The sequence below is a fragment of the Mustela lutreola genome, chromosome 16 (genome assembly GCF_030435805.1).
Source record: "Mustela lutreola isolate mMusLut2 chromosome 16, mMusLut2.pri, whole genome shotgun sequence".
NCBI lineage: Eukaryota > Metazoa > Chordata > Mammalia > Carnivora > Mustelidae > Mustela > Mustela lutreola.
Window position 1 is genome coordinate 17,086,541 of NC_081305.1, and position 15,329 is coordinate 17,101,869.

Sequence of the window (15,329 nt, forward strand, 5' to 3'; positions counted from 1 at the left end):
GCTGGCGGGGCAGCGGGCACAGGATCTGCTGAGGCAGCCGCGGGTGGGGCCGAACTTGGAGGAGGCCTCAGGACCAGGAGCGGCAGCAACAGCGCCGCCTGCTTTCCAAGTATTCCCTCCCGGACATCCCTTTCCAGGTCTCCGAGAGAGCGGCTTTCTTAGGAAACTAAGGCCAGGAGAGGTCACACCCTCAAGTGAGTCACTCCCATTCTGCCACCTCTAGGGGCTGCGCTTCTCACGAGGACTCCGCCCCAGTGAGCTCTGGGGACCCTTTCCATCCAGGCTCCCCTCCTGAGGGAGAAGATCCTCAGATCCTGCCTGCCCGTCTACAGCTGCCTGCAGGCCTGGACAGGTCCGGGCTGGTGCCTCCTCAGTGGATGAGGATGGAGTGGAGGGGGAATCAGGTTTTGCCAGCTCCAGGATAGAACCCAGGTTGCTGAGTCAGGCTTCTCTCAGGGCTTCTTGGACTCTGCCTCCCGCCCTGGAGTGGGGGCAGCGGCTCAGGCCTGGGCACCCTGGACCCCCTCCTTGCCTGTCTGATTTCATCTCCCACAGCACTCTTGCTCTTTCCCCGCTCTGACCACAGTGGCCTCCATTCTGAATCCCACCAAGCGCACTCCTGCCTCAGGGCCTTTGCACTTGTTCCTTTTATTCAAACATACCTGCATACTTGCTCTCTAGTATCCTCCAGTCTTTTGGCACACGCCACCTTCTCAGTGAGTCTCGCTGACTACTAGAACTGAGCCCCGCCCCCATTCTGTCCTTCTTGCACCCTATCCCAACTTGATCTTCCTCTAGAGCCTCACCTTTCACTGTTCCATGTATTTTGTCTTGCTCACGGTCTCTCTCCCAGTGAATGTTGTTAGCAGGATCGCCCGTAGACTGGGCAGGAAGGGCCTCTGCATTGTGCTCTAGAAGGCCCTGCTCTGGCTCTCCCACCCTTCCAGGAAGCCGAGTTGTGACTGCTAGAACCTGGGTCCCCTCCCTGTCCTCTACACCATTCTTTGCCCAAATGGTCCCAGGCCCTCCCCAGGATTGTCCAAAGGATAGCCAGCATAGCCCGGGTACACGTTCCTAGGCCCAGGGGATAGAAGGCTGTCTGTGAGGATCAGTGGACAAAGCTTGGATGCATGATCTGGGGTGTACACACAGGAACCTCATGGTGTGGGTAGAAAAGTGGGTTGAGGGGCGCCTGGGTGGCTCAGTGGGTTAAAGCCCCTGCCTTCAACTCAGGTCATGATCCCAGGGTCCTGGGATTGAGCCCTGCATCAGGCTCTTTGCTCAGCAGGGAGCTTGCTTCCCCACCTCTCTCTCTGCCTGCCTCTCTGCCTACTTGTGATCTCTGTCTGTCAAATAAATAAAATCTTAAAAAAAAAAAAAAAAAGAAAAAAGAAAAGAAAAGTGGGTTGACCACTGCTTCTAGGCTGAGGGCTAACTCTGCCTGAGCTGTCACATTCTGAACCAGTATTCCAGAGGTCTGAAAATCCAGATTAAAACCTGGCTTTCGGGGCGCCTGGGTGGCTCAGTGGGTTAAGCCGCTGCCTTCGGCTCAGGTCGTGATCCCGGGGTCCTGGGATCGAGCCCCGCATCGGGCTCTCTGCTCAGCAGGGAGCCTGCTTCCTCCTCTCTCTCTGCCTGCCTCTCTGCCTGCTTGTGATCTCTCTCTGTCAAATAAATAAATAAAATCTTAAAAAAAAAAATAAAATAAAATAAAACCTGGCTTTCCAGATGGCTGTGAAAATATCCTTGTTCCAGTAGGAAGATATAATATTTTTATTTAAGAGTTTAGTCAACTCGTATGGTATGTGGGCTCTACACACAATTTTGCCCAGAGCCCCCAATATATTAGGGCTGGGATTTCTAATATTTTCTGCATTTCTATATCTCCAGCACCTAGACTAGTGCCTGGCACAGGACACATTCTTGGCAAATAGTTAAGTGAATGAACAAAAAAGCCCTGCGCTGATGTCCCCACATACTCCCCAGAAATGGGGCCCCAGAAATGGTTGGACATGCTGTGGGTTTTCTATGCCAGAGGCTCAGAGTCTCAGGGTCAGGTGGGGTCAACTCTGCCTTGCGTGGGGGCCTCTCTGCCATATATGAAGACCCTCTCCCACTGCCTCTCTGCCCTACACCCTGTTATAGCTGCAATAGAAAGACCCATGCAGATCTCAATCCCAGGATCCTGGAATCATGACCTGAGCCAAAGGCAGACGCTTAACTGAGTGAGCCACCCAGGCATTCCTATTCATTTTTTTTTTTTTAAGACTTTATTTTTAAGAAATCTCTACACCCATGGTAGGCATGGATCTTACAGCCCAAGATCAAGTCTCAGGCTCCACCGACTGAGCCAGCCAGGCACCCCTGGGATTTTTATTCCTAATAGTAAAAAGAGTTCATACTTGGGAATCAAGGAGATCTGGACCCCAAAACTGTCTCCATCACTTCCTGTCTATGTATGGCCTTTACTCTCCTTACCCTCAATTTCCTTTTATAAAGGAAGCATGAAAACGCTCTCCCAGGGCTGCTGGTGGGAGAATGTAGGTAACTGACCAGACACGGCCGGATACTGACTGCCGCCACCGCCTCCATTATCACCACCAAAACGTCCAAGGCAGTTGCTGGCAAACCGCGGACTCCTGTGCAAGGTGCAAGTCAGCCAGTGGGCTGGCCCTGCCCTCCGACTCCCTTCCTGTAGACCTTGCCCTCCGTGTCCATGCTGGAAGGCGCAAGGCCAACCTGAGGTTCGGGTGAAGAGTGCCCTCTGCTGGGCGCTTGGGGGAAGGGCTTGAGGGGAAACCACTACCGCTCTCACCCCTGAAGTGGCTTTGTGCAGATCGAAATGTCTCCCTCGGGGTGGGACGTGCAGTTTCCACTCAGAGGAGATAAAGGAGCAGTAACTGGTCCTGTCAGTCTGTCAGCAATCACCACAGTAGAGATAACACTTAGGCGGCCTTGCATTTAGTCCTCCATCTTAAAGATGAGAAGAGCGAGGCGCAAAGATGTTAAGAGATTTGTCTAAGGCGTCATACACTGGCAGTGCTGGAATTTGAACCTGCGCCCTGAACCATGCTTCTTTAGTGAAAAGTGGAAATAGCTCTACATTTAGCCAAAAAGGAGTTGGCTCTCTGTTTTGGAAGTGGACATACACGGTGTGGGCTGGAAAAGGGGCTTTCCATTGTGACTGCCCTCACCCACCAAGCTAAGCTCAGGGCCCCCTGCTGACTGGACATCCCTCAGCATTTCCTTTCCCAGATCTTCTCGCCGCATCCCTGGTGGACTGGGAGTCAAGGAAAGTCTGTGCTGAGAACAAGAGGCAATGAATTTGAGGCCTCAGCTACCTGCCTACCTTCCAAGGATGAGTCATTTCCCTCAAGCTGCCTCAAGGGCCTGGACAAAGCTCACCTGGGGAGATCGGTCCTATCCGCAGCCCATCTGCTCAGGTTAGCAGCAAGGGAAAATGCACGAAGGGAGGCCTGGGCTCTGCCCATCTCAGCCCCGCTGGACGGATCCCGGAGAGTGCCTCCTTTTGGAAACTCTTCTCTTCTCCCATCTGAAAAATGACCGGGGTGGATTGGGGGGCAGGTATCAAACTGCTCTGCATTTGGAGGTTAAGGAGAAACACCAGGAAGATGAGGCCAAAGAGGCAAGTCTCTCAGCCACCTGACGCCCTCCTCCAACAAGTTCATTGAAAAAATTAATTTTTTTAGTAATCTCTACACCCAGCGTGAGGCTTAAACTCAAGACCCCAAGATGAAGAGTTGCAGGCTCCACCGACTAAGTCAGGCACCCTTACAATTTCATTTTTCTTTATTGGACTAGGGATCTGTGACTTTGGATTTTAAGCCTGGGGTGGACATCCCTTAACAGAGTGAGCCTGAGGGGATCCTTTCAACAGAAAGCTGTCATCCTGGACTGACCCCTCCACTTGGAAGTGGGCAGCCTTGATTCCAAACAAGGCCACGGGGACCCCTCTCACCCATCCCTAGTCACGGGAGGACTGGCTCTGAAGCATTTGCAGGGCTGGGTGCTCCAGAGTTTGTTTCAACATTGTTAAGGAAAAAGACTAGAATCATTCACGTCCATGCGTGCTGGTGAGTTCCAATAAATGCTAACCCATCCCGACTGGGTTGCAGACATTAAGGCAGCCTCCTCAGCCCTGTTATGAAAGGTATAATGCAAAATGTATGTGAAACATGGGAGGGAGACGTTGGAAGGATGCATACCGAATTGTTGCACCACAAAATAGGAAGGATCCACATTCCAGGTATGTCAAGTCAAACATCCAGGCAGTTGCCACTGGTATGGCCAATGACACTGATAATTTATGGGTGCTAAACTCTGAGTGGTTAGCACTGGTGACTTAACATATTTTGACTTATTACAGGCCCGGGTTTGTTGGTTTTTTTGTTTTTTTTTCCAAATCTCTCAGAGTTCCATTGCCAGGGGAATCTAGATCCATGAACAGAGCCCAGGCTTGGCTAGAAAAGGCCACTTTTCCTCCTCAACACCTTCCAAAACTCCCAGGGGAGGGAAGGCCAGCCTGCACAGTGGCTGTTTGGTTTTATTATTAGTCTCTGCTGAAGATAGAGTTGCAGGCCTTATTCAGGTTTTTCAGAGAGGAGTTTAAGATAAGGGGCAGCAGGTGTTTGCTGGCAGAGACACCTAATCCTCTCACTTTATCTGCCAAGAGCAGCAGGGCCCTGGTGGAGGGAGATCCGACCCCCGGAGCCAGAGGCTGCAGCGGGAGGGAGGGGCAGGAGGTGGCCCGGACCTGCAGTCTAAGGTGCTGCCCACCAGGGACGCGTGGGAAGGTTTCTCACCCAGTTGAGTTCCCCTTTGATTTCCCATCCAGGGCCTAGGTTTCAGGACACCCTCAGTGTCTTCCTCCAAAGCCTTGGTCCCAAACTTGACTGTGCATCAGAATTTCCTGGAAGGCCTGTTAAGTCACATTTCGGGGCTCACCTGCACGTCTCTGATTTCGGGCACTCATGCTGCTGCCGCCCATCCAGGAACTGCATTTTGAGCGCCATTGCTTTAGTCACTGTTGTGGGACGAAAACTTTTATTTCAAGTCCAGCCATCCCTTTGGCTTCCTTCCACATGCTTTTCTCTTACTTCATTGCACATAAGTTAAACTTCGCTTTAACACAGGCTCATGTGGAACTGTTCTTTCCCTGCTGTCTCTTCACACCACCACCCCGTTCCTGCTTCCCTGTATTCTTACGGAAAGTCCAATTTCATGGACATCCTGGGCGAGTTCTCTAATTTGCTGTCTGGCTTGATTTTGATGATGATCAGGTATCATTTTAAAAAATACAATGAAGGCATTCTTTCAGGGAGGAAAATCCCCTCTGAGGATGATTGTGAGGATTTGTTTAAAGGAAATAATTGAAGTTATTTGGCCCTAAAGTGTATTAAAAAAATGGTAGCTGTTACCAGTGAACACAAATAGCACTTACAGCGGGCCAGATAGGAAGTCATTTAATCTCCATAAAAACTCCCCATGGGATACATGAAAAATGTGAGGCAAATTGAGGTTAAATGGGACTTGCTAGAAGTAGCAGACTTGGACCCCTCCCTGCCTTTCGATGCGGAGCTCCACCCCTCAGAAGTCTGCCCAAACTGCAATACCAGAATGCAGCCACACTCTGCCAGAGGAGAGTCGCCAGTAGCTCTGGTGGGGCTCAGCCCAGGGGTGAGGGGGTTAATGGCTCTCCCACACACGACAGCAGCTCAGAATTTGTAGAGAGAGGAGTATCTGGCTGGCTCAGTCAGAAGAGCTTGTGATTCTTGATCTCATGGTTGTGAGTTCAAGCCCCACGTTGGATGTAGAGATTACTTAAAAAAAAAATTGTAGAGAGGAGGGTAGATTTACCCTTATTAGGCCCAATGGGCATGTATACAAATCCTGAGGGGGCACCTGGGCGGCTCAGTGGGTTAAGTCTCTGCCTTCGGCTCAGGTCATGATCTCAGGGTCCTGGGATCAAGCCCAGTAGGGCTCTCTGCTCAGCAGGGAGCCTACTTCCTACTCCCCCCTTTCTCCCTCTGCCTGCCTTTCTGCCTACTTGTGATCTCTCGCTCTCTGTCAAGTAAATAAATAAATAAGGCCAGCAGGGTTAAAAAATGCTCACTCCCCTTGATAATTCTAAAAACCAATGAATTGGGCACTGAAGTAAGTGAATGGTGTGGTATGTGACTCACAGGGCAATAAAATTCTAATAAAAGGAAGTTCACTCCCCAAGGCACCTCTGGGAAAAATTCCTTTAATAAAAAAGTTGTAGTACATTTATACGATTGTCATCACCCTTTATCTACAGCACTCAATAGGGAAAATAAAAAACAAAGGACAACATAGTCACGCTCAGTATAAAAACGCAGGAATCCATTCCAATAGATCTTGTTGCTTGGAGAGGAGAGAGAAGTGGCGGGGGCACAGGAGCCGAGCAGCTCCGGCTGGGGCGTCCGGAGCAATCCGAGGGACTGCTGAGAATCCGCCTCTAACTTTTTGAGGACGGCATTTAAAAAAAAACAACCCAGGTTGCGGTAAGAGGACTCATTCTAGGGAGAAGGGTCCATTCCAGAGAGAACCTCTTCACTGGAGGGTTTGGGGGCATGGGGGATGGTCAGAGTCGGTCCGGACATTTATGGCAGGTGACAGACTCCCAGAAATTTGGCCTCGGAGGCAACCCTGGCCTAGTCTAGAGGTTTCCGGAGGTGAAATCAAACTGCCCAAATCCCTCCATTCTGAAAGGCTTAGAAACCAGCCCTTCGTGTCAGATGTGAGGGCCTCTCTCCTCCGAGTCGCTAAGGCCACTTCTTGACAGGCTCCCAAGTCCTTGGATGAGGGGAGGGCTGAAGCTCCTTTGGAGAAGCCGCTGCGGCCCAACCTTGAGTCCCTGGTCCTGCGGGCAGGCGGCCTAGTCGTCCTGGCCGCCGCCGTACATGTCCGCCAGCTTCTTGAAGCGGCTGCCCCACTCGTTCAGATAGTCATAGTCTTGGTCCTGGTCAGAGGCTGAGGAGGTGAGGGAGCTCAGGGAGGCGGCGTCAGAGCCGCTGCCCTCGTAGTCAAACACCAACAGGGAGTCGTAGGGCGGGGCCGTGGGGTCTGTGTTGGCCGCCTTCAGGTTCTGTGGCGACAAGAGCAGACGGTTAGGAGCGGCGCCCGGCCAGCCGGCAGCTGCGGGGCTCGGGCGAGTGCAGCCCACCCTGCGGAGCCTGCGTCTCCTCCACGAGGACATCTCTTCCCTTCAGGAAGGTTTTGAGAGGTGAAATGAAGTAATGCACATAAATGCTGAGCACCGAGCCCAGTATATGCCCAGTGCACGGTGGGACAGGCCAGAAGTCAAGGGCAGGGACTCTGAAATCAGACAGCTTGGGTCAGAACTCAGGCTTCACGCCCTGGTTTTGTGACCTTGGGAAAACCCCTTAACCTCCAGGCGCTGTTTTTGTCTTGTCTCTAAACTGGAAGACTTCATATGGTTTTAGAGGAATAAAAAGTACATGTTAAATATACGTAAGTGCTTGTTAGACTAGTACCTGGCACACAGTCGAACATGATCTCCTCATTTGTAAAATGAGCTCCTTCTCCAAAGGAGCTCCAAATGAGGAAACAGGATTCCCTCCCCGCAGCTGGTGTGGGGACTGAATGACACCGTATTTGCAAACTATCTAAACATCTGTCCAGAGATGTTCTGGAAACGGTCTTCATCTGACTGGAGGGAAAAGTTCCAGGTATTTAGCTCCATGGTACTTTCTCAAACCATCTGCTCTGAGCAGCCTTCCCTGGATGCTTTTGTATCTGCAGCACGCTCAGATACGCTCCTGCTGAAGAACAGAGTCCAACCACCAGGCTATTTCTAGAAGGCAGGAGGCCAGCAGAAAGGTTCAAGGCAGGGTCAGGTATCTTGACTGCCCACCAAGCCCTCTGCCACTGCTGCTTCCTCACACTCCCTAAGATCCATCCATCTATGGCGCCTGGGCAGCTCAGTTGTTAAGCGTCTGCCTTCAGCTCAGGTCATGATCCCAAAGTCCCGGGATCCAGCATCGGGCTCCCTGCTCAGTGGGGAGTCTGCCTCTCTCTCCCTCACTGCTCTCTCCCAGCTCATGCTTGCTCTCTAGCTCTATCTCAAATAAATAAATAAATAAAATCTTTAAAAAAAAATTATCTTCCCCCCCCCTCGATCCAGCTATCTTTTCCTCCCTCCTTCCTAGACTTCCTTCCTTCCTCGTATTAAGAACCTCCACTTATGGGGCACCTTGGTCGGCAGAGCATGCAACCCATGATCTTGAGGTCTGTGTTCGAGGCCCACATCAGGTGTAGAGCTTACTTAAGGAAAAAAAAAAAAAAAGAGGTGGGGGGCTTAGGTGGCTTAGGGGGTTAAAGCTTCTGCCTTCGGCTCAAGTCATGATCCCAGGGTCCTGGGATCAAGCCCCACATCAGGCTCTCTGCTCAGCAGGGAGGCTGTTTCCCCCCCTCTCTGCCTGCCTCTCTGCCTACTTGTGGTCTCTGTCTGTCAAATAAATAAATAAAATCTTAAAAAAAGAGAGAGAGAAAGAGAGAAAACCCTTCGTTTATTGCTAATGAGGTACCAGCCTGTGAAGGCACCTATAATTTATCTCCTATGTACTTAGTTCAGTGGTTCTCACAACCCTGGCTGTATATTCAATTTTTAGCTTGGGGAACTTAAAAAAAAAAAAAAAAAATCAGAGCCTGAAAACCAAATGAATCACTGCATTCCAGGCATCACTGTTTTTCAAAATCCTTCAGATAAATCAAATCTGCGACTAGATTAAAAGCACTGGAGACACTCAGCTATTATCAACAATAACTATCATTGCTTAGTAAATGCTACTTGTCAAGTCAGGGGTTCCTAGACTTAAATTACTTGGGATTTTTTTTTTTTTTAAGATTTTATTTATTTATTTGAGAGAAAGAGAATGAGCAAGAGCAAGTGTGCATGGGGTGGGGAACAGAGGGAGAGGGAATTTTTTAAAAATTCTGAAGCCTTGGGGCGCCTGAGTGGCTCAGTTGGTTAAGCACCTGCCTTCAGCCCCGGTCATGATCCCAGGGTCTGGGTTCAAGCCCTGCATCAGGCTCCTGCCCAGCAGAGAGCCTGCTTCTAGGAAGCCTGCTTCTCCCTCTCCCTCTGCTGCTCCCCCTGCTTGTGCTCTCATCAAATAAATAAATAAAATCAATTAAAAAATATTCTGAAGCCTAGGTCACATCCAGATCAATTGTATCAATCTCTGCAAGGAGTTAGAGACATCAGTAGTTTTTGAAGTTCCCCAGGAGAATCCAATATTTGGGAACCACTGTTCCAGATGTGGGTGGCTCAGCTGATTAACCACCTGACTTTGTTTTGTTTAGTCTTTTTTTTTTTTTTAAAGATTTTATTTGTTTATTTGACAGACAGATCACAGGTAGGCAGAGAGGCAGGCGGAGAGAGGGGAGGGGGCAGGCACCCCGCTGAGCGGAGAGCCTGATGCAGGGCTCAATCCCAGGACCCTGAGATCATCACCCGAGCCAAAGGCAGAGGTTTAGCTCACTGAGCCACCCAGGCACCCCAAGCACCTGACTTTGGGTCAGGTCATGATCTCAGGGTCCTGGGAACAGGTTGCTTAGGGCTCGGTGCTCAGCAAGAAGCCTGGTTCTCCCTCTGCCTCTACCCCTGCTTGTGCGCCACTCTCTCAGATTAAGAAAAAGAAAGAAAAGAAATGAAAAGAAACAAAAGGAAAGAAAAGAAAAGAAAATGCCACCTAGAACAGAGGGCCCCAACTCTGCTCCACAGTGGGGTCACCTGGGACATTTAAACATTCAAACCTAGGTAGTCTGGCTGCACAGTTTTCTAACAACTGTTTTATTTGTTGAAAAAAATGAATAAATCATTCCTAACCTATTGTTAACTACTCTGCAACTTAGAATTTCACGAAGGAGAAAACTGAAGCCCAGAAGTTACTCAAATATGCCAGAGGTCCCACAGCTGGTTGATGAGGGAGGTAAGATTTGAACCCAGAGCCAAGACCCCAAGCCCACGCTCTTTCTTCCATGCTGCTAATGCTTGAATAACAGGTTGCCCTCAGTTGGCCCCCAGGCCTCACCTCGATGATGAAGTTCCCAATCTCATCTGGGTTGGCTGGACGCGGACGGTACATGGGTGTGGGAATGAAGGTTGGCGCCACATCATTGCGGAGAATCACCTCAGGACGGGCCTCCAGACCCCGGTGCAGTTGGGTGATGTCATAGTCCTTCATGGAAGTGAAAGAGAGCATGGGATTGAGAACACAGCCCCCCATCATTTATGCTGTAGCCCACTCCCCTGCCACATGGGTGTCCTGGTTCATGGGTAGGACTTAGAAGACAATCTTTTTTTTTTTTTTTTTTTTTTTAATCTGACAGAGATCACAAGTAGGCAGAGAGGCAAGCAGAGAGAGAGGAGGAAGCAGGCTCCCTGCTGAGCAGAGAGCCCGATGTGGGGCTCGATCCCAGGACCCTGGGATCATGACCTGAGCCGAAGGCAGAGGCTTAACCCACTGAGTCACCCAGGTGCCCCTAGAAGACAATCTTCGTCAGACATTTCTGAAAGCCCCTGTTTCCATAGCTCTTCCTCCCAAGGTAAGCATAGGCTCGAGCCCACTCTGACTAGGATCACAGCGACCGCAGCTGTGGACCAGACACCCTCTCGGAAGAGGAGAGCTGGTGGTCAGTCCTGCGTGAAGACCGATGCGTTCAGCCAGAGTCTGGTCAATGCAGCTAATGTGGTTTAATTGGTTGGAACAATGACCCCTGCCAGTGGCCCTGGAGGCATCCAACTCCCCCCCCCTAGACCACTCAGTGCCTCACCTGGTCTTCCTCACCACCTCCCTCTTCACCATAGTAGAAGACATTGTCACGGGTGTCATCTTCTGGGAGCAGAAGGGGCTCCTTCACCTTCCTCTTCCTCCTCACCAGCAAGAGGAGCACCAGCAGGAGGACTGGAAGAGTTAGGGAGGGTAAATATTTTCCCCCGCAATCACATAGCTGGCCAATACCCCCAAACCCTCAGAGCCCCAGCTAATTTTAGATCCCTCTCCTTGGTAGCCAGTGTTTTAAATACTTCGATAGCTGCTCTGCACCTAGGAAAATCCCTAACTCTTTATCCAAGTGTACAGGAGCGCCCCCTGCCTGTGCCCGTACATATACGCCGGTGAGCGGGTCTAACACACCGGCCTCCTTGGAGTGCCTCAGATGCACCCAGCACCTTCAGCTTTGGGGGCTTCACCTGGGCGCTCCTCCCTTGGAGCACTTAGCACACGCGCAGCTACAGCCTAGTACCACTCCCTCTTGGCAGCAATCGGACCTTGTCCCCCCCACCCCCCAAAAGAGTCTGTATCATTTACTGTCAGTCTGCCCTCATCGGTGATACTGGTTCTCAAGGGACTCTCCCACCAAATGTTATTTTTCCAACAGGACTCTTTTCCAGTCCCCAGGTGACCCCTAAATTAGGCACAGACGTTAAGTTAAAAGCAAGACAGGGCAAGTCTGATGTGGTGCAGGAACTGGAACACAGGTGCAAATGCTATGTTGGTGTTTCAAGAGGAAGACTGGCTTTTAGGTGTATGGTTGGAAGGGCCAGCAGGCTACTGGGACATGGGGGTATATAGGCCAGCAAACGCCCGGCTGTTCTCCCTAATGCCAGGACTGCCTCCAGTTAATCCCATGTATAGAAGGGTCCCCAGGAACCTCTCTGTAGCTGTTAAGTTGACACAATACGGCCACTATTCACCTTTATCACTTTGGCCTGTTGACAGAACTGACGTCCATCTCTGGCCCAACACAACAGACCTAGTCTTCTTGGGGAGTCTACAGTTCTCATATGAATCTGAACAGATTCTGCCTTAAAATAGGACCATCTCTCATTGTCTCACCCCTAGATTACAGCAATAGCTCCTTAATGCTCTTCCTGTCTCTACCCTTACCCCTGCACATTCTGTTTAGTAGGAATCCTGTAAAACTCAAGTCAAATCACATCACTGCTTTGCTATAAACCTTCTGATGACTTCTTTCTTCCTTCCTTCCTTTCTTTCGGATTTATTTGGCAGAGGGACCACAAGCAGGGGAAACATGAAACAGAAGGAGAAGCAGGCTCCCCACCAAGGAGGGAGCCTGACATGGGGCTTGATTCCAGGACCCTGGTATCATGACCTGAGCCAAAGGCAGATGCTTAACAACTGAGCCACCCAGGCGCTCCAATGACTTCACACTTCATCCAGACCCAGCATGATGCTCCACCACAGTCATCACCTCTCTGACTCCATCTCCTACTTCTTTCCCTTTTGCTTTTTCCACTCTAGCCATTTGTTGTTTCCACACACCAAGTACAGTGCTGCCTCAGGGCCTTTGCACTCGCTATTCCTGAGATATCTTCATGACTTGTTTCCTCACCTCTTTCAGGTCTTTACTTGAATACCCCTTCTCAGAAAAGCCTTTATTACCCAACCTACTTGAGATGGCAGACCTCCTCTCTGTGCTTGCTTTTTGTCCATACCAACACCAATTTCTCTGCCAGCTGATTCGTCTGTTCTCTGCACTGGAAAGTAAGCTCCATGAGGGTGGAAAGAGGTCTGTTTTATAAAGTGCTGCACCCCAGAGCCAGAAATAGTGCTGGGTGTGCAGGATGTGGATTAAAGCTTGCCCTTGTTAACTTCCTATTGGACTGCATGTGTTTCTGTGTAAGGACCAATTCAGAGAGTGGAAAAAGCCAATGGGAAAGGTTCTACCTTTAAAGAACTTAGTTTGTAACTAAGCACGTCTGCCCCCTAGACCAGGGCCTCTCAAACTCTAGCATGCAATGGAACCCCTGGAGGGCTTGTGAAAACACAGATTACTGGGTCTTAGCCCTAAGCTTCTGAATCAGTAGGTCAGGATGGGCCTGAGAACTGGCCTTCCTAACAAGTTCCTGGCACTGCTGATACTATTGGTCTGGAGATCGCACATTCAGAACAACTGTTCAAGCCTCTAGACGACATCACAGCAGGGCTCATTCTGTCTGTTCACCACTGTTTCCCAAAAGCCTAGCGCGTTCCAGAAGCGCCATAAACATCTCCCCACTGAATGACACCCCAAGAATTAAGAGCATCAGGAACAGATGGGCAATGTTGGGGACGCCTTTGTCCTAGCAGTTCAGGGTAGAATTGGGTCTTTGAATTACCCCATCCTCGGAGGAGAAAGAGTGTGGGTACTTACGCAAGAGAGCCAGGACAGCCCCCAGGATTGGGAGGAGGAAGCCACCCTTCCAGGGGTCGGGGCAGGTATTCACATGGCCATGGCAGTCACACACGGTGGCCTTGATCACTGTCAGCTGTTCATTGTTGCCACGGTCAGTCAGAGAAAGGTGTACATCGTAGATGTCTTGCTTGAGGAACTTCTTCAAGGACAAGGCCACTGTGTTTCCTGGAGGAGACAGATAACGTTTGCCACAACAGAGAGGCCACATTACCTTCTTCTTCTTCTTCTTTTTTAAAGGACATTTATTTACTTAAGAAAGAAAATGAAAGAGCACAAGGGGAGATTGGGTCAAAGGGAGAAGCAGACTCCCCACTGAGCAGGGAGCCCAGCCCGGGGCTCGATCCCGGGACTCCAGAAAAATGACCTGAGCTGGAGGCAGTTGCTTAACCACCTGAGCCACCCAGGTGCTCCCATTGTCTTATTTTCTTAAAATCAAATCGATAGTCACAGTATCTTTAAAATAATGAAGGTTTTAAAAAGCCATGTCATGCAGAGCCGATAATTTCTCAGCATCATTAGCTGCTCAACTGTTCTCAATGTGAACCCACCAAAGTACATTATTCCCGCGATAACTAATTCTATCTTTTAGCATTCATGCTGACTGACCACCTGTTTTCCTACCTGAAAGTTCACTACCTTTTATTATTACAGCATTTTGCCACTGTAATAGTAAATATGTTTATGCCTCAACTGTCAGATACAATTTCAGTACCTGAAACACCGATATTTCTGCAAAAGCATTATTTTTTTCATAGATTTATTTATTTCAGAGATAGAGCCCAAGGGTGCAGGGGGAGGGGGAGAGGCAGAGAGCGTCTTACGCAGACTCCACACAGCACAGAGCCTCACAAGGGGCTTGATCTCAGGAGCCTGAGGTCATGACCTGAGCCAAAATCAAGGGTCTGATGTGCAACCCACTGCACTATACAGGCGCCCTGAGAGCATCAGTTATTAATAAATGCGAACGCACATGGCTGGTGATGTAACAGACATCGGTGAGCAGGTCGGAGAGGCTACCAGGCTGCGCTGTCACAGCATCAGTGATGCACACGAGGTTTGGGGGTGCTGGTGGCAAGGCTGCAGTGGGCACAGGGCTAACCTGCCTTCCAAGGCCCAGGGCGGGTGGCAGGTTAACCTCAAAGCAGAAGCCAAGCCAAGTGTCAGTGGGGGTGCACAAGTGGTCCCACTCTGGGGGGGCTGTGTGGCGGTCTGAGAATGGGGAAGAGGGCTACGTTTGTGGGTGAGAAATACAGGGTCAGGGGCTTCTCTGAAGAAAGGCTTTCGTTTATTTATTTTTTTAAACTTTTATTTATTTGACAGAGAGAGACACAGCAAGAGAGGGAACACAAGCAGGGGGAGTGGGAGAGAAAGAAGCAGGCTTCAGGCTGAGCAGGGAGCCTGATGCGGGGCTCGATCCCAAGACACTGGGATCGTGACCGGAGCTGAAGGCAGACGTTTAACAACTGAGTCAACCAGGCGCCCTGGACCTTCAGTTTGGACTTGTTTCTCATGGAAGGAGCCATTAGCCAGGGTAGCATGACTTCTCCTCATGCAGGGTCCTCACCGTTACATGCTAGCAGTGTCCCCTCTCACTGGGGCAACCAAAATCCACCTCATGATGCAAGCTCCCCCACCCTCAGGCTTGCTGGCCTATTTCAACACTGACCTCAGGCCACGTTTTGTTCAAAGGTTTTGCATATTTGCTGGGCTCCTCTTAGTAAGAAAGCCTGAAGGGAGGGTGCCTGGGTGGCTCAGTGGGTTAAAGCTTCTGCCTTCAGCTCAGATCATGATCTCAGGGTCCTGGGATTGAGCCCCACACCGGGCTTTCTGCTCAGTGGGGAGCCTGCTACCCCCACCCCTGCCTGCCTCTCTGCCTACGTGTGATCGCTGTGTGTCAAATAAATAAATAAATAAATAAATAAATCTTAAAAAAAAAAAAAAAAAAAAAAGGCCTGAAGGGAGACTCCGCCCTGTTCCCATGCAGCAATGGCAGGTGGACAGGGAGCTCTGCGGGCTGAATGTCCGGTCCACAAGTCGAGGCCAAGGTCGGGTATTTCACCGGA

At 50.3% G+C, this 15,329-nt stretch overlaps 1 protein-coding gene across 4 annotated transcripts in view; it reads right to left on the reverse strand.

The window, feature by feature from the left end:
- Positions 1-15,329, reverse strand: part of CDH3 (cadherin 3) — a 74,681-nt gene that overhangs the window by 23,137 nt on the left and 36,215 nt on the right. For 3 of the 4 annotated variants that reach the window (XR_009348698.1, XM_059152178.1, XM_059152177.1), the window contains exons 13-16: positions 13,225-13,431; positions 10,843-10,973; positions 10,101-10,247; positions 3,406-3,553 (exon numbers count right to left, since the gene is read on the reverse strand). Coding sequence is in view for 3 of the 4 variants with exons in the window: in XM_059152178.1 (XP_059008161.1) it covers positions 3,440-3,553; positions 10,101-10,247; positions 10,843-10,973; positions 13,225-13,431 (599 nt within the window). In the remaining variant the exon portion in view is untranslated. Of the gene's footprint in view, positions 1-3,405; positions 3,554-6,249; positions 7,130-10,100; positions 10,248-10,842; positions 10,974-13,224; positions 13,432-15,329 lie in introns of those variants that run through there. The other variant, XM_059152176.1, reaches the window with a different exon arrangement.